Source organism: Podarcis muralis, chromosome 11 (assembly GCF_964188315.1).
Source record: "Podarcis muralis chromosome 11, rPodMur119.hap1.1, whole genome shotgun sequence".
Classification (NCBI taxonomy): Eukaryota; Metazoa; Chordata; class Lepidosauria; order Squamata; family Lacertidae; genus Podarcis; species Podarcis muralis.
The window spans coordinates 43,976,590-43,998,484 of NC_135665.1; the positions used below are offsets into that span (position 1 = coordinate 43,976,590).

At 41.3% G+C, this 21,895-nt stretch overlaps 1 protein-coding gene across 5 annotated transcripts; it reads right to left on the reverse strand.

Moving 5' to 3' along the window:
* Positions 1-1,396: 1,396 nt before the first annotated feature.
* On the reverse strand, positions 1,397-19,941 carry LOC114606453 (interleukin-31 receptor subunit alpha-like). Of its 5 annotated transcripts, none has more exons than XM_077936367.1 (16): positions 19,801-19,941; positions 18,349-18,437; positions 17,218-17,508; positions 16,870-16,987; positions 15,918-16,129; positions 14,365-14,522; positions 13,569-13,722; positions 12,582-12,661; positions 10,306-10,528; positions 9,495-9,677; positions 8,375-8,476; positions 7,957-8,103; positions 6,519-6,659; positions 5,310-5,403; positions 4,934-5,000; positions 1,397-3,032 (listed from the first exon to the last, which is right to left on the reverse strand). In XM_077936367.1, the coding sequence occupies exons 2-16, from the start codon at positions 18,416-18,418 to the stop codon at positions 2,559-2,561; spliced, it is 2,514 nt and encodes an 837-aa protein (XP_077792493.1). In that variant the 5' UTR covers positions 18,419-18,437; positions 19,801-19,941; the 3' UTR covers positions 1,397-2,558. The 5 variants fall into 5 exon arrangements, with proteins under 5 accessions (XP_077792493.1, XP_077792494.1, XP_077792495.1 ...); XM_077936368.1 differs by having other exon boundaries at positions 19,845-19,935; XM_077936369.1 differs by lacking the exon at positions 17,218-17,508 and having other exon boundaries at positions 19,801-19,940.
* Positions 19,942-21,895: the final 1,954 nt, after the last annotated feature.

Consider the following 21,895-nt stretch of genomic DNA (forward strand, 5'->3'; position numbering starts at 1 on the left):
TCAGGTATACTGGACCGAGGCCGTTTAGGGCTTTAAAGGTCAGCACCAACACTTTGAATTGTGCTCGGAAACGTACTGGGAGCCAATGCAAGTCTTTCAAGACCGGTGTTATATGGTCTCGGCGGCCGCTCCCAGTCACCAGTCTAGCTGCCGCATTCTGGATTAGTTGTAGTTTCCGAGTCACCTTCAAAGGTAGCCCCACGTAGAGTGCATTGCAGTAGTCCAAGCGGGAGATAACCAGAGCATGTACCACTCTGGCGAGACAGTCCGCAGGCAGATAGGGTCTCAGCCTACGTACCAGATGGAGCTGGTAAACAGCTGCCCTGGACACGGATTTGACCTGTGCCTCCATGGACAGCTGTGAGTCCAAAATGACTCCCAGGCTGCGCACCTGGTCCTTCAGGGGCACAGTTACCCCATTCAGGACCAGGGAATCCTCCACACCTGCCCGCCTCCTGTCCCCCAAAAACAGTACTTCTGTCTTGTCAGGATTCAACCTCAATCTGTTAGCCGCCATCCATCCTCCAACCGCCTCCAGACACTCACACAGGACCTTCACCGCCTTCACTGGTTCTGATTTAAAAGAGAGGTAGAGCTGGGTATCATCCGCATACTGATGAACACCCAGCCCAAACCTCCTGATGATCTCTCCCAGCGGCTGCATGTAAATGTTGAAAAGCATGGGGGAGAGGACAGAACCCTGAGGCACCCCACAAGTGAGAGCCCAGGGGTCTGAACACTCATCCCCCACCACCACTTTCTGAACACGGCCCAGGAGGAAGGAGCGGAACCACTGTATAACAGTGCCCCCAGCTCCCAGCCCAAGACGGTCCAGAAGGATGCTATGGTCGATGGTATCAAACGCCGCTGAGAGATCCAGCAGAACTAGGAAACAGCTCTCACCTTTGTCCCTAGCCCGCCGGAGATCATCAACCAGTGCGACCAAGGCAGTTTCAGTCCCATGATGAGGCCTGAATCCCGACTGGAAGGGATCCAAATGGTCCGCTTCTTCCAGGCGTGCCTGGAGTTGTTCGGCAACCGCTCGCTCAATCACCTTGCCCAGGAATGGAAGATTTGAGACTGGGCGATAGTTGGCCATCGTGGCCGCATCTAAAGATGGTTTTTTAAGAAGCGGTTTAATAACCGCCTCTTTCAGCGGGTCTGGGAAGGCTCCCTCACGGAGGGAAGCATTCACCACCCCACGAAGCCCATTGCCCAGTCCTTCCCGGCTAGCTTTTATAAGCCAGGATGGGCAAGGATCCAGGAGACAGGTGGTTGGTTTCACTCGTCCAAGCAGCCTGTCCACATCCTCGGAGGTAACAGATTGGAATTGATCCCACTCAACTTGACTAGACAGAACTCTAGCACTCTCCCGCCCCGGCCCACGATGCCAATAATGCCAAATAGCTGCAAATGAACAAGTAAGCTGAGTGAAGGTGGATTGCTCTCATGATTCCCCTACCTACGGGTAAGGCTGAAACCACAACTTGGCTAGTTTTCAAATTCTTCGGCTAAAAACATTGCCAAACCTGACAAGTCTTCCCATATGAGAAGGTACATGAGATTCAAACATCCAATGTGCAATGGGAGTGGAATGCATATTTTTTTTCATTTACCTATATGCAAACCAAGTAACATATGACTCCACAGTAAGGTAGATTGAAACCATGGAATATTTGTACTATGTACATTTTGGTTATCTATCCAAATAGGGTACCATATCAGTCACTTGAATAGGATTTTTGCCTAAGGAACTTTGTCCTTAATGCTTTTACTTTTCTTTTTACTTGGTTGTATACAACCCATTGTATTTTAAAGTCATACCCAGAGGAGACCCACTGAAACTTAAGTCTTTTGACTTCAATAGATCTATGCTGAGTATGACCTTGTGGGATACAGCCCCATGTTTATTATTGTTTCCTTCGAAGGAAATTCCATTTAACTTTTCAATTACATGCTTTGATTCCCTCCCCCTGCCTATGCAGCTATGCTCCCATGCTTACCAGGTAGGTATGAAATATTAGGAATAAAATCATTAGAGGGTTTTAAAAAGGTGCTCTGGTATTCTAGAACACTTTGAGGATTGTGAGCATTTTTTAAAATATGTTTTCAATCCTCTGGTGTCAAAGCTTCCCAGTTGACTCTCTCCCTACATTCTGATGGCCACAGAGGTGTGGGATGCAGAGAGATCGCCACCCCCTCCATCTCTGATCATTCTTTCTTTGGGTAGAGGGTGTGGGGGAGAAATATAGTGCCTCCATATGAATTACACTACTTCGTTTTTGCTAATGAACAGTGGACCATGGAAAGCCATCAAATGCCTGATGCCAATTGAAAATAGGATGGAGAACTTCATGTCCTAAATAATGGTCACAGCTAAACAGAGTCTGCAACACTCTCCTTGACTCAGGCAGCAGCAGCAGCATCATGCTTCTTTCAGTGAATCATAGAACTGTAGAACTGGAAAAGACGAGGGCTATCTAGTCCAACTCCCTGCAATGGCCAACGTGGTACTCAAACCCCTGACCCTGAGATTTAGAGTCTCATGCTCCATTAAATTACTCTGAACAGGGCTTTGAGAACAGTTTAACTGCATCCAGTGCCACATAACACTGTCCTGTTACAAAAACTGGTTGGCCTTTTGTTCCTTCTGTATTTTGCCCTAAGAACTCTCTTGTATGGACAGAGTTTTTCAAATATAGGTTGAACTCAGTTTTCTCCTTCAACTCTGGCTGATCTTGAACTTCGTCATCTCCATAATCTCTAGAATCCACTTTTGGAGCTGGAATTGGTGGATTCCTGAAATCATGCCCCAAAGAGGTTGATTGTGCAAGAGGTACTATAGCTTCATGTTCTTCACTGCACAAAATCTCATGGTTGGCCATCAAGAAGTCTGAGGCAACATCAGTCTGGTTCAACCAGGTTTCAAGGGTCAGCGAGTGTAATTCATCATGATCCTTTCCACAAGGATCTACCCTCAAAACACTGAGTGTCTCATTCTCAGAGGGTGAGTTTCTCAGCATTGTCTTCTCCTGGGAGGGGAAAAAGAGAAAGAAAGAGGATGTAAAGTTAAGTAATTAAGTTCCTCTTGGGTCTTTACTAACAGGAAAAAAATGATTAAGTCTCCAAAATTTGCAGAAACTTTGAAAGTGTAATTTCCTCCAATGAGTCCTTCCCTTTTGGAATCTTGCAAATGAACTACAAGTAAGCCTGCAGATGAGCAACTGTCCATCTGTTACACTCATAATCTCACATTCTTTGAATGATCCTCAAAGTAATATGAGTGCAGCCTGCTTGCTAATAATCAATACCATGGAAGCAAAAAGGAAAGGTCTCATTAACAAGTCTGTTCTGTCCTCCTTCATTCTAAGGAGCAGATGCTGCCTGGTGACATTTTCCATCCACTTGAGTTCTCAACCCCACTATAATATGCCCTAGTCCAGCCTGACTAACCTTTTTTGACCCTAGAATCACCTCTCTCAGGGAAAGGCTGGAATCAAATTCAATTTTGTTTACATTTTAATGAGAAGCTACCCAGTTCACATTTCTCAAACAAATACACAGATGTCCTTAGAAATTCACACTTGTCCAAATTTTGCAATGCAGTTTTCTAGTCAAGTAATGTGTACAAAAATGCATATACAGTGGTACCTCTGGTTGAGAATGGGATCCATTTCGGAGGCCCGTTCGCAACCTGAAAAGAATGCAACCCGCATCTGCGCATGCGCAGGTCATGATTCGGCACTTCTGCGCATGCGCGTGACGTCATTTTGCACGTCTGCGCATGCACAAGCGGCGAAACCCGGAAGTAACCCTTTCCGGTACTTCCGGGTCGCCGCGGGACGCAACCTGAAAACACACAACCTGAAGCAAACGTAACATGAGGTATGACTGTACTAGGGTAAAGTGTGCATAAAAATGCACACATTGTTGAATATAATATGCAAAAATGCATTATATTGGGGAAATTGCTTACAAAAATGTGTATATTATTCAGAACTGCTTACAACAATGAGTTTATTAGGGGAAATTCACAATGAAATGTTGACTAATCTTCATGAGGTTTTTAAATTATTTTTTTATTGCAAATTGCTCTAAAGAAATGTAGAGAACTGAATCTAAGATTGGAAAAATTTACCCATCCCTTTATGAGGGCCACAGTCCAGCAAGTAAGCATGGTCAATGCATGTGCATGAGCCCACCCCATTCCATTTGCCGGGGGGGCTGGGGTTGCTGGAAATTCTGCCTTTTACTTTGCACAGAATGGTCTCTCTAAAAGCCTGGAATTAAATAACACTCTTCTGTAGAAAGTGATCTCTAACGATCATGCAGTAACTCCAGATCAGAACGAAAGACTACCTGTGGCTTTGCCAGCTGAATCAGGCTCACAGGTTAGCCACCCTAGCCATAGGCCAGTCAGAAAGAGAGAAATGATAACCATACTTTTATGAATGTTTAAAGCACTTCACATACACTATCCTAGTAATCCTTGCAACCACCCTGTAAGTTAAGCATTATCCTCAGTATTGCAGGAAGAGGAACAAAGAGGGGACTCCTGGAAGAAGTAGCCCCCTCTCTTCCCTCTACCACTGGCCACAGTTCTACTTTCCACTCTTCAAGCAAAAAGGGCAAGTGTCTGTTGCTTGCCTTTGCAAGTCATCAGCCAGCAACAGCTGCTACTGGGAACTGCTATTGCCTAATGGAGAGGGCGGGCAAGTAGTAGTTTGGTGGAGGGGAAGGGCAGGAGGAAACAGAAGCATGAAAGGGAGCGCAGAGCAAAGCGAAGTCTCGTGCATGCCCACAAGGGAAGTCAGGTTGCAGGGCAGTGTAATGATCAGGGACAGCCCTGGCCACCGCACACATCTATTAGATATTATTTTTCTTCTATTTTCAAACAAATTATCACACCGGATCAGCAAAAATTATTCATTACCTGAAATCCATTGGGAAAACTTGGTAGTACCGGATGTGGGATTTCAGGCCAGCAAATCTTTTTCAACCTGCCAAAACAAAATTTACCCATCTAATACAGGTATTTATTGACACCTATTAACAAGAAAAACCATTTAAACTAAGTTAAAATCAAGCCCCTTTTCCTCCGTCATAATAAGTTTTTAATTTATGTAACTTGCCATAATTCAGTAATATGATTTTTCAGCTCAGGGAGTGGCTCTGCCTTTCCTTTGTAGAGGTTTGTTTTTCAGACACATATTTAACAAGCAAGAAACTTTTTTAAAAAACTATGCTTCCATTTACTACAATGCCTCGTTTTCACCCATATAAAAAGACTTATGCAAACATTTACTCACGTGCATCTTTTCAGAACCCACAATAACCCAACAGTTGTTAAGCATAGCATGAAAAATCCAACAATGACAAACAGAAGAATAATATCTGTCTCACCTAGGAGGGGAAAGAGGAAGGGCAAAATGACTTCAAAATACAAACATCCAAGAATTTTAGGTTATCTCAAAAGTAAGCGCCAATGAGTTCAATGGGACTTACTCCTGTTTACTGAACTATACTATATTTTAGCACTTAAAAAGGGGAGAAGGGGCTACAATCTTGTAGAGAGGTCCCCAGTAAGAAAAAGAAAGAAAGAAATTCCATCAAAGGACTTGTGGTGCATCTTCTTGTTGCACTTTTGACATATATACTGAACCACATAGATGGCTGCTGTAGAATGCAACTACATGGGTGTCACACAGCGGGGGGGGGGGGGAGGCTGTTTGTGTGTAGCAGCTGTGTGTGTCCCGGTCAGCTTAGCGGGATCCCACCTTCGTCGCCAGTGAAATATACTCAGAGTCGAGAGTGGATTTCATGCTCCTTATTCAGCTCGTGGTGAGGAGGAATGAAAGTCCCCTCAAAGTATCTTCTTTATATACATTATTTACACAATGGGCTGCACATGATTGGCTAATTCCAGAATTCTCCTGTAGGCCAATCAGGTTGTGGATTTACTTCCATCTGGAGCTGGATTGGGTGGCTCCTGCAGACCAATCATACTGCTGCATTGTTCTAGGACCAATCAGACTGCTGCATTCTGAATCCTATTGTTCTGGGACCAATCAGACTGCTACATTTTGGATCCTATTCAACTCAGTACATAACAAGCTTCCTGTCATGATACTGCATATCCTCCCCAGAAAGCCTTCAGCACAGTGCCCTGTCCATACAGTTGTGACCTGATTTAGTACTACTAAGCTAGGAGCAACGCAGCAGGGCATGTGTATTTCAAGGAGGTAATAACCTCAGCACTAGAGGAGTGGCCTGTAAGAACATTCTTACATGTATAATGGAAAAAAAGTGAGATTACGTACAATCACAAGTTGGAAGTGCACCCTTTCTGTGAGTTTATGTCAACTGTACATTCTTTCAATCAACAGAATTAAGGTTTCCTGGATTTCACTTTGTGTTATAACAGTGCTGGAGAAATAGGCTACCCTTTCTGAGGCCCAGTTCAACACACATTAAAAAGCGACCCATGAATAGAAAATTATTTGCACTGAGTAACTTACTAAGTTTATGGGTGATGAAATCTAGCTCTGTTCCATTGGTTCCTCCAGCCATGGTGCTTGCCATAACATGAGCTGTGTACTTGGTGTTAGCTTGCAAGGATTTAAGGCGGTATTCTAGCACATCAGCATTCACTGTTTCTCCTAATAAGACACAAATTTAGGGTTAAATGTTCATCTGGTCTAGTATATATGAAATTCTTTTAAGCCTGAAGGATCTTCAAGAGCCATACAGTGGTGCCCCGCAAGACGACTGCCTCGCAAGACGGAAAACCCGCTAGACGAAAGGGTTTTCCGTTTCTGAGTTGCTTCGCAAGACGAGTTTCCCTAGGGGCTTGCTTCGCAAGACGAAACATCTTGCTAGTCTTGCGATTTTTTCCCCGCTTTCCCCCCCTTTTTCTAAGCCACTAATAGCCTTTTAGCAGCTTAGCTGCTAATCCTTTAATAGCCGCTAAGCCGCTAAACCGCTAATAGCGCTAATCCGCTTAGCCGCTAATAGGGTTGCTTCGCAAGACGAAAAAACCGCTAGACGAAGAGAATCGCGGAACAGATTCTTTTCGTCTTGCGAGGCACCACTGTACAAAAGTAAACAGATTTTTTTTTTTTACTACCAAGAGTTATGAGATGCTGCTGCTCAGCAAAATGGACAGCAATGACGCATGTGACAAAATGTAAAATGATATTTTATTAGAGAGAGAGAGTGGAATCTGCAACAAAATACTGCAGTGCATTCATGCCCCCTAAGAGGAGCGATGCAGATAGAAACAGCTTCGTGGTGCAATTCAGGCTTCTTGAGGTTTGTGTTTCAGGAGTTGAGAAGTAATCACAAACACTCTTTTTCTTCCCCCACTGGAAATATGGGGCTGGAGGACTGGCAGCCCCAAGCCTCAGCATTTTATAGTCATATAGCACACACAGTAGTGGGTGTAGCCAAACTTTCTTCAGCAAAGGTTTTCAAACTATGTCACAGTAAGCCAGAAAAACAAAAACAAAAAATGAATTCCCCACATGTAATAACAAACTTGTTGACAAAACTAAGTTTGGCACCAGGTTTGAGAACAGACAAACCAAAGGAAACAAAGAGCCATTTAAAAGACAGGAAAAGAATTAAGTGGTTGGCTCCTGTTCCAAGCACTAACAAAACAACATTAACCCTGCATGATATGTTTGGAAGGTCCAGGGATGGGTGTGAGACAGCAGGTAGCATTCTGCCTCCACACCAAATCACATGTGCCATTTTCCCTGGCAGTTGTACCAAGGCAAACGTGTTGGATTACAAACAGAAAGCTTCCAAATTTTTCAGTTGTTCCTTTCCTTACCAACAATCCATGCCAACATATGGAGGCCACCTGAGACTAAAGAATAGCACTACAGTCAAACACTGCTAAGAAGTGGTATTATGACAGCCTTCTAACTTTCTGCCTCTTATGTGTATACGTACCCAATTCTTTTCCACCATCAGCTTTGTAAAATATAGTGTAGTTAATAATATCACCACGTCTCTCTGCTTTTTTAATTTCCTCCCACGTTATGGCAGCTTCACTTTTATCAAAATATTTTACCACAGCAGCAGGACCTCGGATCGGGCCTAAATGATGTAGGAAAATACAGACAACAAAACTTCAATAAAAGAAATGATGTCGTGAATGATGTTCGGTGTTGCAAAATGCAGAGCAATGTAGAAAAACAAGTTTCTAAATAACTAATACAGTTTTACATATTTAACAGAACAATCCTATTGGAGGTAGTCGTAGGAAGGCAGAACCCAAAGCAGAGGAACCACCAGATTCAAAGCTGACTTATTCAGATAGGATTAAGGGAGACTGATATTTGCCACAGAGGCAGTCATTTATACGTACTTCCTTCTTGAAAGTAGGTTCTGGTGGAACTCGGCACTTTTACTTCACCTTTATGTAAGGGATACACTGAAATGTTGTAACATATATAGGGATTGAAGGTTCCTGGAGGGAGGGGAAACAAGATGCACAGAATGTTACTGCTCTTTCAAGATGTGCAGCAAGACTTTTAATTACACATAACATAACATAACATAACGTAACGTAACGTAACGTAACGTAACAGAACAGAACAGAACATAAAACAGAACATAACATTCATTCACACAGAAGTAACAGAAAAGCCACATCCCAGAATCAGGACTTTACAAACTTAGGACCTTTCCTTTATGACATATTTTCCTTGCTATATTGAAAAGCAGTATAGACTAAGAAACCTGCAAGGCCCAATTTTTATGTAGGATAAAACCAATATAAATGCAGTAATAGCTATTTTTAGACTTTTTCTTTCTGAAAAACGACTCCTGGAACAGCTGATAACCCGACTTTTTATGCCAATACAGAAATGGAACTGGACTGTTTTGAGGAGTTTACATTAAAACAAAGCACCATCACTAGATGGGATATAAACACTAGAAGTAAATAAATGTGTTTCCAACTTGTGGAGTTTTTCTCCAATAGATATTATGTATTGCTGGCAGCCAAGGAAATAAGGCTGCACAGTAGTATAAAGACCTTCATGTGACAGAAATCCACTCCCTTCTGTCTGTCCCTATCAGAATAGTCCAAATTTTCAAAACCAATAATCTGAAATAGCTCAAGCAATTTCAGCATAGGCTATTCTAGAGGACTTTAGCAGTGAAGAACAGCATTGCAACCATGTGCTTACCACTCAGAGATATTTGCTAACATGCAACCAAACGCAAAAGTACATAAATAAATACCCAACTGGAAACTGTCTCAACATAATGCTGTATTGTTTTAACACTCGATTGGGAGCTGCCCAGAGTGGCTGGGGAAACTCAGCCAGATGGGCAGGGTATAAATAAATTATTATTATTATTATTATTATTATTATTATTATTATTATTATTATTATTATTATCTTTAGATAGAAAAAATGGGGAGTGAAGATACAGAATTAAATACATTGGATTTAAAAGATTGTCTCCAGAACCCTTACCTTTTGGAAATGTCCAGTTTGTGACATTTGTTATGTATTCCCAAGATCTGTTGTATGGATCTGTCTGCAATTCATTATACCATTCTATAATGTATTCATTTATTTCTAACTCTGAAGTTTCCCATTCCAAAAACAAGTGCTCCTTTAAAGCAGAAGTATTCAAGCTAAGAATCCTTTGGAGATCTAAGAGAATGATTGCTGACATTAGCAGGAATGTTGACTTAAGCAGACTTCAGCAGTTCAACTGAATATTATTGTGATTAATAAAATATTTGAAAACAGAAGACAGAAGGAAGCAGAAAGGTATGTAGCAATAGCAATCCTTTCTAAGAAAACCTTTTAACATGATCCCCTACAGAAAACAAGGTACTCTGAGAAGCAGTACTCCAGTACAGTCTACATTTTATCAATACAGTATAGGATGCAAAATTAAATACACAATGAATAAGCAGTGAGACTGCATAGCAATATCCTTGCAGACAGGGATTCAAGTGGAAAGAGAGGTCTTGGATTAGAAGTCCCGTTTTCTTAATTCTACCTGCACTAAAGTAATACTGCTTACTCAGTATCAGATAAGTCTTGATATTTAGGTGGCTATTTAAGACATTTTTGTTTTGGATGTAGGCTCCATAACTAAGTATTTGCTGTTTTGCTCTTTTGCAAGCAAATGCTGCAACCATGTAATTGTATTTTAAAGAAAATCTGAAAGGGGATACACATTTACAAACACAATGACACATATCAACACCCAAACCACAGTGACCTATTACTACATTTAAAAAAATCACACATTTTGATCGCATAAACTCACTCATGCTTTCTTCATGTATTGATGGAATTTTCAAAACAGCCTCAGGAGAATCTCCAGCTATATTATGAGCAACAACACTGATCAAATAGGCTTCCCCTGTCAATCCGAAATTACTGGAATTATTTTTAGCGTTGACAGTTTTTTCAAAAGGAGGATTGGTTTTTGTAAAATACTTTATTCTGTAGCTATCTATTCTTCCAGAAGATGGGAATTCTTCATGTTTCTGTTAAAAAACAAAGCAAAATAGGACAGCATAGCAATTGAAGAAGATACGACTCTTAAAGACTTGTGTGCATTAACCTGAGAAAGCAGTGCTGAACACAATGGGACTGCTGAGCAAACATGTATAGGATCACATACATTGCATAAAAACTAAAATGCAAGTCACACATACACACACCGAAAAGGACAGAGATGGGATCCTCTCTCTCCCTCTATACATATACACATATACTTCTCATGGAATCAGACAGCTTTGAACTATGCCAACCAGTTTTGAAAAGTTGGTTATCCAATAAGTTTGCAATCCATACACACTTGAGTTTACATGTACTGTAAAGGATTGCACTGTTAAATCTGGACCAGTCCTGACAGTCTTGAAATTTATTTCCATCTTTTGCTTACAGGAAGTTTACAGCAAGTGCTTTTGCACTGTACCTTGCGGTCTTGATTCACTTAATAGGTCAGCAAATCATTACAAATTTATTTACTGTTCTTATTTCCATTACTCTCAGGAAGCAAGGGCAAGCTGCTGTTTCTCAGCTTAATGATCTCCAATCCAATCATTGCATATCTACTTCATCAGATTGACATGAATTTTGCAATAATGCACTAGCAGGTTGCTTTCAATATCAAGGGAATAAATAAATGGTATGCCTATATATGCCACAATACCTACTACTCTGCATAAAAAAAATACTTTCCACCAATTCTGTGCTACTTTGTGAGCCATACTAACACTCCAGTTTTTTGTTTTTCCTTATTTTACTGTTTATATTTTAATGTATTTTATTTATTTCTATCATGCAACACCCTAGAAACTTATTCTCAAGGGGAGCTCAGACATTTTCAGGATAAATACATAAACATCTCCAGGCAAGTTTACAACCTAGTGCCGATTGCCTGGCTTATAGGAAACGGCGCTTCCGTGTAGGACTTTAACATACATCAGTGGCAATGTGTGCTATTGTGGATTTTTGTCTGCAGTCACCCTAATTGTGCAAATTATTTCATTTAATACATTTGTATATTACCTTTCCAATTCATTGTTAAAGGTGTTTCACAGAAAAATTGAAACTTTACAGAAAGCATCAACAGGAGGGAAGGCACGAGATAGTAAAATCTTTTCCCAGAGCCTAAAGGAGAGCTATGTAGGTGCCAGTCAAACTGCCCTTGGGAGGATGCTCCATGGTCAGGGCACCACAATCCAAGCAGTAGAATCGCAGGCTTGTCCTCCAGTAGCCACCTTTCCCAACTCCAAAGCTGGGGACACTTGGAGCAGCGCAATGGCCTCACACAGATGTACTGCTTTGTACAATCTGGGGCTTCACACAATCTCTGCAGAGTTGCAACACCACTACAACATGTGTGCACTCCCATAAACTACTGTAGGAAGTTGCAGAGTGTATAAGACCAACTGATTTTGAGTCCTGACCACTATCCTGCCACTTGCTTCTGCTTTTGGCAATTTTTCTCCCAAACATTTATGCAACCATTGGGGGGGGGGGAACAACACCACCAGCAGCCTGGATTCTTAAGACTTCTGTATGATATTGCAAGCTACACTGAAGAATCTCATGAACCAAAGCATGGACCATATTTTTCCAACGCCTGATTTTAAAAAGTTCATACACACACATACATTTCCCATGCCCGTCTCTCCTGAATAGTATCCTAGTAAACTAATATGGACACCACCTTAGATAATCCACCTTTATTCATGAAAACAAATAATTCCTTCACAGAATTCAGCAAAACAGGTTTTTTTCTCAGAGAGATGTTTGCTGCTAAAAACAAAGCATCACTGGGAAAGTCTATTCAGAAATCAGAGTAATCAAAATGACAGAGGTGTTTGCCAGTGCAATGGCATGTATATGCATACGAGTTAGAGTGATAAAAAGTACGTAGTGACTCATCTCAAACATGAAAAATACCAATTAACATAGTATATAGGCTACTGAGTTGTATCAGAAATAATCAAACCTGATAGCACATTCACCATTCAAATACTAAACCAAAAAAAACAACCCAGAATCTCAAGTGTCAATTTTTTTTACCTTCCACAAAAGGTGCACAGTTCTTCTTCCAGTGGGCTGATGCGATTCAAGTACTCGCCACAAGTCTACTTTCAAGGGAGCTATCAAAATTAATACATCATAATTAAAAATAAAGAAATAAAAGGCATGAACAGACTACTCCTATAGCCCACCAAGAGAGCCACTTCTATGCTGCTAAAAAGCTAGTTAGTATCATATTCTCATCCTGCAGCAAGTGGATATTCAAGAATAGCACAAGAATAGAACACATAACAACTAGTTCTTTGCTGTTATCCAAAACTGGGGAGGCTGTCTGTGAACAACTCCCCTAGCAACTGGGTGCTGGAACACCATGATAAGCTGGCAACACTAAACACATACACTTTCCCTCTAGACCAGTGGTTCCCAAACGTGGGTTTTTTGGCCATGCCCCACCTAAGCATCTCTAAAATCCTGGTCCCTCCCGCCCCGTGACATATGGTTCTTATTATTCAAAAAGTGAACTCCTATTCATGTGGAGGAAACCTAAAAGGCCATTCATTTGCCCCCCTTAAAAATGAAATTGCCCCCCGTGGGGCATGTCCCCCATGTTGGGAAGCACAGCTCTAGCCATATTCAAGAGTAAATGACTGGAAACAGCAGCAATATCCAATACTAATACTGAATTATTATTATTATTTATACCCCGCCTATCTGACTGGGTTCCCCCAGCCACCCTGGGCAGCTCCCAACAGAATACCAACAACAACAATGAATGATATCACCAATATAACAGCGTGAGATAGCCCTGCCTGACAGATACCCCTTCACTGCCTATCCTATTTAACATATACAGTACAGTATAAACATTCACTGTGGATTCCCTAGAGATGGAATTAGTCTTGGATATATAATAATAACAATAACAAAAATAATAATAAACTGAATTAACATAAACTGATGTTTTTTTAGGTTCTGTAAACATAAAACTTAGCAACAGCATCAAACTGTATCAGCATTTTTGCTTACCTTGTTCTTCTGTTGCTCCCATTTTTTCTGCACTCCACTCACTCCAAAACTTCGAGTCATTATGAGCGCACCGAATGTCAACAGTATAGTTTGTACAATCCCACAGATTTGTGAGATCAATTGTTGCACTGTCTTCTTCCATGAAGTAATCTTTCTGGAAATTGGATAGAAAAACAGTTTTCCTTCAAAGAACACAGCAAATATCATCAATCAATCAAACCTTTATTGCATTAGCATACAGCCATAGCAGGATAAAACAAAAATGCTAGAGACAAGCAACCAAACAAAATTCAAAGCGATATTACTGGCGTTACAGCAAATATCATAGGAGGTAAAATATAAATATTACAGCAAATATCATAGGAGGTAAAATATAAAAGCCATGGTCTCTCTTGTTATCACTTGCATCCATATTCTTACATTCCTCACCCCCCACCCCAAGTGTGGCTCAGATGGTAAATTCTACTTGCCAAAAACTGGCATGCATTCTTGGCTAAAATAACTGCTTACCAAAAGACAGCACACGTGTGTGTGTGTGTGTGTGTGTGTGTGTGTGTGTAGGGAAAAGTTCGGAAAAGGGCAACCAAACTGATTAAGCAAATGGGGAAACTCTTTCAGGAAAAGTTAAAGCATTTGGCACTTTATAGTTTAGAGAAAAGGCAAGTAAGAAAAGACGTGATGAAACTGCATAAAATAATGCTAGGAGGAGCGGACTGAGAAGATGAGACCAACATGGGCTACATGCCTGTAGTCATATGAGCTGGAAAAATTGCTACTCACTTACAATTCAACTTACCATGCCATTTTCCTTTATGGATTTATAACGAATTTGGCACCTCGTATTGTTCTCAGCACTTCGAGGCATATACCGAGGTTTAACCCAATGAACTCTTAGTGTTTGCTTCATCCCTGGAACTGTTCCTATTTTAGTTATCTGAGGAGGATCAGGCTTCACTGGAATTGAGAAAGAAAGCTCTCATGCTTTCAATGCTAACGATTTTACAACCAATCCTACCGGCAGTAGCAAGAGAGATTCTGCTGGAATGGAGAGTGGGGTAGGCTACACACTTGAACCCCATTGCAGAATTTATATTTCATTTCTAAGCACAGCTATAAAATGATAATTAATTTACTTCTGTTCGGTGGAGGGGGACTGATGAACCAGATCAATGTGATGCAACACCACTGCCACACTTGGAATTAAACCCAGCTGGGTTGGAGGTAGAGGCAGATTGTTGTTGTTGTTGTTACAGTAGACCCTCTGGATACAGATTTAATTCATTCCGGGGGTCCATGCTCACCCTGAAAAATCCATAACCGGAGGCGCCGCTTCTGTGTGCACACGTAGCACGATAGAGCGCTTCTGTGCATGTGGCGAAACCTGGGTAAAGACTTCCGGGTTTGCTGCTTTCACAACCCGAAGATTATGTATCCAGAGGTACATAACCCAAGGGTCCACTGTATTTCAATTTATAAACCACCTTTATCTTCCAAGGATCTCAGGTGGTGTACATGGTTCTCCTCCTCCCCATTTCATCCTCACAACAACCCTTTGAGGTAGGTTAGACTAAGAGATGGTGACTTAGTGAGCTTCATGGCTGAGTGGGGATCCAAATCTTGCTCTCCCAGGTCCTAGTCCAACACATGAACCATTACGCTACACTGGCTTTCAGATGGTGATAGCAAGAGCTGGCAGGTATGAGGGACAGGACCTTCTTAAAGGTACAACTGTTATTATGGAACTTCCCTCTCCAAGATATACAAGCAGCTTGCCCTTTAGTTTTATTTAGGCAGGCACTGTTTTCAGTGAAAAAAATCCACATAGGAATGTAGATTTATGCAAAATAGAATTCTTCAGCAGGGTGCTGTCGGTGTACTAGAGAGACTGGGCTAGTACCCTAAATGTTCCTGGTAACTTAAGAGTATTAAAGTATTAAAGCTTGTTGCCTCCTTCTCAAAGCCTAGGAAGCTTCTGATCTGCTTAGGGAGAGAGATGCAATGCTCCAAGGGGGTCCAAGAGACCTTCTACCATCTTCCCTAAGCCCGCTCGGCTTTGGTAAGGAGGCAGCAGGGCTCCAGTATCCTGTCAGAGGCCTGGCAACTCCTTCCCAAAGCCCAGGAAGCTTCTTCCCAGCTTAGAGAGGGAGGCACAATGTTCATGCGCATGGCATTGCCCTGCCCCAATCACTCAAGCTGGCGCCTCTGGCCCTAAATGTTATCCTACGAAAATGTTCACTGCACTCCACTGGAATTCTTTAATCTCTGCAGTAGCAAAAAATGTATTGAATAAAAACTGGTTGCTCAAACACAGTCTATTTTTCTCATATTTTAAATTGTTTATAAACTTACAAATTTTTGTAGAAATTATGCAAACAGGCTCTGAGGTTGCTTCCCCCAAGCGATTTCTTGCTGTCACCCGGACACGATATTCCCGAGCAGAAATTGGTTGATTGAATATTGTACATGAATCATTTTGGGTTGAGCAGCTTTGTATCTCATCGCCTACTAATGTTGAAGCCCTTTTCATTGAGCAGTTTTCTTCCTCATTCAGTGCTAACATCCTGTTTGTGAAAAATTCAGGCGGTGGGAAGAAGAAGAAAATTAGTAAATATTTTTGGGGGAAGAAGTGGTTAAGAAGCTCACTTTAGAATCAAATCCAGGACTGAAATATGTTGAGCACAATTTAGAACAGTAAAAGGTGAATTATGCTTTTAATGACAACCAAAAGTTGAGAACATTCAAGTGCCACAGATTTCAACAGAAGAAATTTAAACCATGTGTTTTTCCCTCCCACAGAAATTAAAAGGATGAAAATGTGTATTTACATGGGTATTTTTACTTTTTTTTTTTTAAGATCTTTGTATGTATTGGTAACCACACACAGCTACTTTGAAGATTAAAAAAATGGCAGCCATTTGTACTATGCCACACCACACTCATGGCAACCACTTCATGGCCACAACATGTTTTCAGAATTCCAGGTGTGCCCATGGACCCCAAAAATCTTGGCAACTCCATGTATCATTGAAAGATGACCAGCTGAATGAACCTTGGAGGTTATGGTTGAGGCCATGGAGCAGCACTGCCCAAGCAGATATAGAGACAGAGTTGGCCTCTGAGTTTGCCACTGTGTTTGCATCTCGTTGGCTGCCCTGTTTGTGATGAATAGCTATTTAAGATTACTGGGGTAATCCATAAGCAGTTGAACTATAAACATTTGATTAAAGGGAGGAAATGCAATTATCTAACTCACATGCTACACGCTTTGCATAACATTAGCAGCCAACCACTTAGCACTTACTGTTTAGTGAGAATATAGACTGTTTCAGGGTTCCTCTCATACGTCCATGTGCAAGTAAGAGTTGAGCCACTTTTGTAATAAAAGATGCAGAAAATAATTTCAGGAGGCCGTGGAGGAACTGCAACCAAGAAAGGCAAAACAATACATTTCTCAGGCATTTGAATGACCGGCTTCATTTGGTAAAAAGACTTTAAACTACTTGGCATCAGTAAAATCTTACAATTTATATCTTTTAAAATATTACACCCACCAGGATCCCATTCTACGTAAATATTGTCAAAGGTTTTTAAGTATTGTTAAACTGCTTAAATCACCCATTTTCAGTTCAAGACTTTTAAGCTTACTTACACCCTGATCTAACTTCAGAGTGAGCCAGGTGTTGCTTTTTAACCGGAGAATCAACAAAACATTTAACGTGAGCTCTTCCATAAGTGAAATTATGAATAACTACTCCAGAGACAGAATCATTGATAATTTGGTAGTTTTCTTCTGCAATCACAACATCATTCAGTGTCCAGATGATATGACTTGCATTTTTATAAGGAAAAAGTTTTTTGCCCAGTCTACAAAAAACTTTCAAGGTAGAACCACTTTCAATTAAAGGGGATGAAGGAAAGATGTGAGCCACAGCATCTCCATCTATTTTTAAAGAAAAATCACTTAGATCAGTTATACTAAAGCAAAACACAAAACAACACAGCACTGAACGGAAAATAAACAAAGAAGGCACTATTCATGTATATACAGTTTTACCTTGTCCCTTTAAGAGACTCAACTATTCAATACTACCCCCTCATGCCTGGGATACACATGGTTTAATTCCCCATGTAATTTTTCATAATAGGGCATATTGGACTTTTCGCCATCATACAAAGACTTAGGAGCCAGTTTAGACTTCACACATTTGCCAAACTTCTTTGTGTCATCCAGGGCCAAACTAGACACAGCATAAACAAGTAATATCAGTGTGTGTTTGCTTTTTGAATAGCAGACGTGGTTTGGGACTGTAGCACACATGATAAGTGGGTTTTCCTCCCCCACGGTGGTATTAGCAATTGACCTCACCACCTTATTTGGGATTTAGTCCAGTTAATTTAGAAGCTTTAAACTGTTTATACAGTCAAACCTCGGCTCCCAAACGCCTCCGTTTCAGAACATTTTGGTTCCTGAACTCTGAAAACCCGGAAGTAAATGCTCCGGTTTTCGGAAGCTGGGTGTCCATTGCAGCTTCTGCTGAGTGCAAGAAGCTCCTACAACCAATTGGAAGACACAACTTGGTTGTCGAATATTTCAGAAGCCTATCAGGCTTCTGGAACAGATTACGTTTGACAACCGAGGTTTGACTGTATATGGATCACCCACCTTCATTCAAGAAAGCAGCAGATTTCCTTACTGCCCATCCTAACTAAATGCTTAATTGGAGTTTTCTTCTAAGCTAGTTTGCACTCCAACAATAAGTACAGAAAAGGTTCAACTTACCCGCTAAACAGAAGTTGCAATGCATGGTTAAGATCCCAAGCATAGTATATAAAAAATTATTTAGAATCATTGTGCGTAGGCAGGAAACACTGTAACAAAATTAAGATATTTTTTTCTCCAACAAAGTCCTGTTGTATTATATAGTATATATTTCTATCTGGTGAGCATACCATTACAGTTAATAATGAAAATAAAATTCTTTTACATATATTCCCTCAGCTAAATTTCCAAAGGAACCAGAAATCATCATTCTACTATTACTTCACACATTTCAGAGTTGAATCCTGAAAATAGGTTCCAGATCTGAACTTTTGACTCTTTGCTTTTGACAATGTTATTGCAATAGTACAAAGCTTTTGAAAGGGGCTTCCTATTTTTTGAGGTCAAACAATTTAGAAAAACCTGCAAACCACAAAGCAGTATTGCCACCATTTGAGTTATGTAGCATTTTGGGCTCCCCCTGCCCACAGTGCTCATGGGTAGTTTTTCAAGAGTACTGCATGTACATATAACAATTATTAAAAACTGACAAGTGCTCATCAGATGCTCTCCTGTCCCCAAGAGTATGTGCTTATTCTTCTACACACTCCTGAAAATAGATCTAACTCATTTACACCCCTATGTTCTGAGGTCTATAAATCCTATCAGCAGCACTGGCTCCCAAAGTCCCTGGGATCTTAGTGGTTATAATGATTGTCCCCTCACCTGTTGCTATTTAGCTGACACATCCCATTGGCCCCTCCTGCCTATGTTAGACGACATTAGTAGGATCTACTATGAAACTTGTAGTTCTTGAGAAAGAATGCCACATAGTACAACACACTTCTTTCTGACTCTCAAACTACAAGCCACACAGTTCCAGTTTGCAGATAACATTATAGTTTAAAATAGGCACTGTGGGTTGGACTAGATAACCCTTGGGTTCCTTCCAACTTTACAATTCTAAGATTTAATAAAAGGTCCTTACAACATAATAAAATTTAGTCCCATATGATTAAGCAATTATAAATAAACGAGTTTCCCACCTTGAGAAGATTGCACTCAGATAAACTGGTTTGTGCATATCTTTTTGGGTAAGATACTTTTGTCATAATAACAGGCTACATCCAGCTAAATCCTACTTAGGGCAGAGCCTTTGAAATTAATATTTGGATTTTTAATTCATTTCAGTGAGTCTACTCTGAGTAGGACTAGCACCCCGAGGCAAACTGTGAGAGATTGGGGGGGAGGGAGGGAGAGATATATGTAAATTTACATAGCAGGAGGACAAATGAGGGCTGACAGCAAATTAAAAAAGGATGGGACAGCTGTATATTCCTGCAGTGCAGAGGGTTGGACTAGATGATCCTCAACAGGGTCCCTTCGAACTCTACAATACTATAATTCTAGGGGTAGGAGCTATAATTCTCTCCCACGGTGGGTCTAGGCACTACTATAATAGACAGATCCTACCTGTTGAAGGCTTTGTTTTAAAGGGACCGGAAATCGTGTTCTACCTGAGCTATACATATATCACGTTTCTGTAGGGATGCTTTCCATTTGTTGAAGGATGGAAGCCAAGTTGAGTAAACCTTTTGAGAAAGAATGCAGGGTATCAATGAAAAAAAAGAAACAAAAATTGGGTCAAGCTAGACATGACATTAATTGTGTGAACGTGATTAACTCAGAATCTTTATTTTGTTATGTTTCCCCTAGGATTTTGCCCTATAGGCAGGTCTTACGTTTCCCCAAACCTGTCTATTCGCCATTGATCTTAAATTGTTGAAGATCTACTTAAAAGGATGGAAAGTACTCTATTAATTGACAGCTTCTTTTTCTAGTGTAATGTTAATAAACTGACAGTGCAATGTCAAGCATGTCGACTCAGAAGTAAGCCCCACTGTGCTCAACTGGACTTGCTCCCAAGTAAGCAGGTGTTAGATTGCAGCCTCTCCTGCTGCTTCTCCTGTATTCTCCCTGTTCCTTCTCCTCACTTTTCTCAAAATGTGAAATCCTTGTGTCTAATAGAAAAAAATATCTACTGACAGAGCTGAGCAAAGCTGAGCATATGGAGTACAGCCAAAGTAACAGGGGAGTGCGGGTAGAAAAGGCAAGGCAAAAACGGCAGGCAAGGCAAAACGGCAATGTGTGTGTGCCACTGACTCTGCCAAAGCTTAGGCTTCCTGATAATTATGCAGTGATCTCTTTTAATAATAAAGGATACCCCAAATCTGGTAACAAAACACGGCACCGAACATCAGGGCCGTCTCTGGTTGCACAATCCTGGGTGATAGAAACATGCCCTTGTGATGCATCCATGCGTTGGCGAGATACATGTTTTGTCCAGGGCTCGGGAGGGGCAGAGGGACCATGAAACTAAGGAATGGGGGCTCCAGATTCCACAGGGAGACATAAGCAAGTGGGAAACTTTGCCTTCACCCTGTTTCTTCCAAGAATCGCACCTCCCCTTCCCCGCTGCTTAGCCAACCAGCCCCTCCCCAGCCTCAGTTTCCCCACCAGTGCCTGTACTGAAGAACTGATATTGATGAGAAGCAACTCTCTCTCTTGCCCACCCCACTTCACCCCTTTCACTTTCTTTCTCCTTCTCCCCCAAAGTGTCTCTCTCTCCCTCTTTTTTTCGCCCTTTCGGACTTGCCTACATTACTACGGATTGTAGTGGTGGAAGGTGTCCTTTAGCTGCTGTCTTGGTTAAAAAAAATCAGGAGTCAGAAATGCTTCAGCTACTGCAAACTTCTAAAGAACTACCAGTAGAACTTGACTTACGGTACTATCTGCTTACTCCTGCTAGAAGTCAAATTTCAGTGCAGAACAGACTGTCCACACACTATACCTTAGAAGCACATTCAAATCACATTTCTCTCTCTTTCTCTCTCTCTCATATATGGCAACTTTTGTTTTATTAAGGGTTGCAGGGAACGGGGGTAAACTACAGTGCCCTAAATTCTAAGTGGAGGAGTATGCGCTTCAAATGTACTTTAAAAGCATTGCACATGGAGCTGAGAGACATTTAAGGATGAACAACATGCACAGGTGGCCCTGAATAAAGCCCTTTAAAGTCTCACCTGTCCAAAAGTCCTTAAAGAGAATTTACGTCTTCGGTTTGAGGGTCCAGGAACCCAGCGCTTGCAAACTGCAGCCGACAGCAGCATTCAAGCCGCGTTGGAGTTAGTTACCAGGAATACGAAGTTGCGAAACTCGACGTTGTTCTCTACCCGGCGGATCTTTCAAGCACTCGAATAAACTCCTCGATTCTAGCTATTAAAAACAACAATACAAAAAACAAAAGGGGAAAAAAACCCACTGAGTTTGGACACTGTGTGAAAAACAGCTTTAAAAAATAATAATAATCCTGGGAAGCGAGGAAGGCGGGCGGGGTGGGTGAGAAGCGTATACAGATGACGGGGGACGGGAGAATGAAAAGTAAAATGCGGTGCTCGAAGCCAAATGACTGTCGAGGGAATAGCTGAGTAAGAAACTGCCTTTGCGCAAGAAAGACGAAGGAGAGGAAACCGGGGAAAGAAAGGGAAGCGAGAGGAGCGGCTTTTCT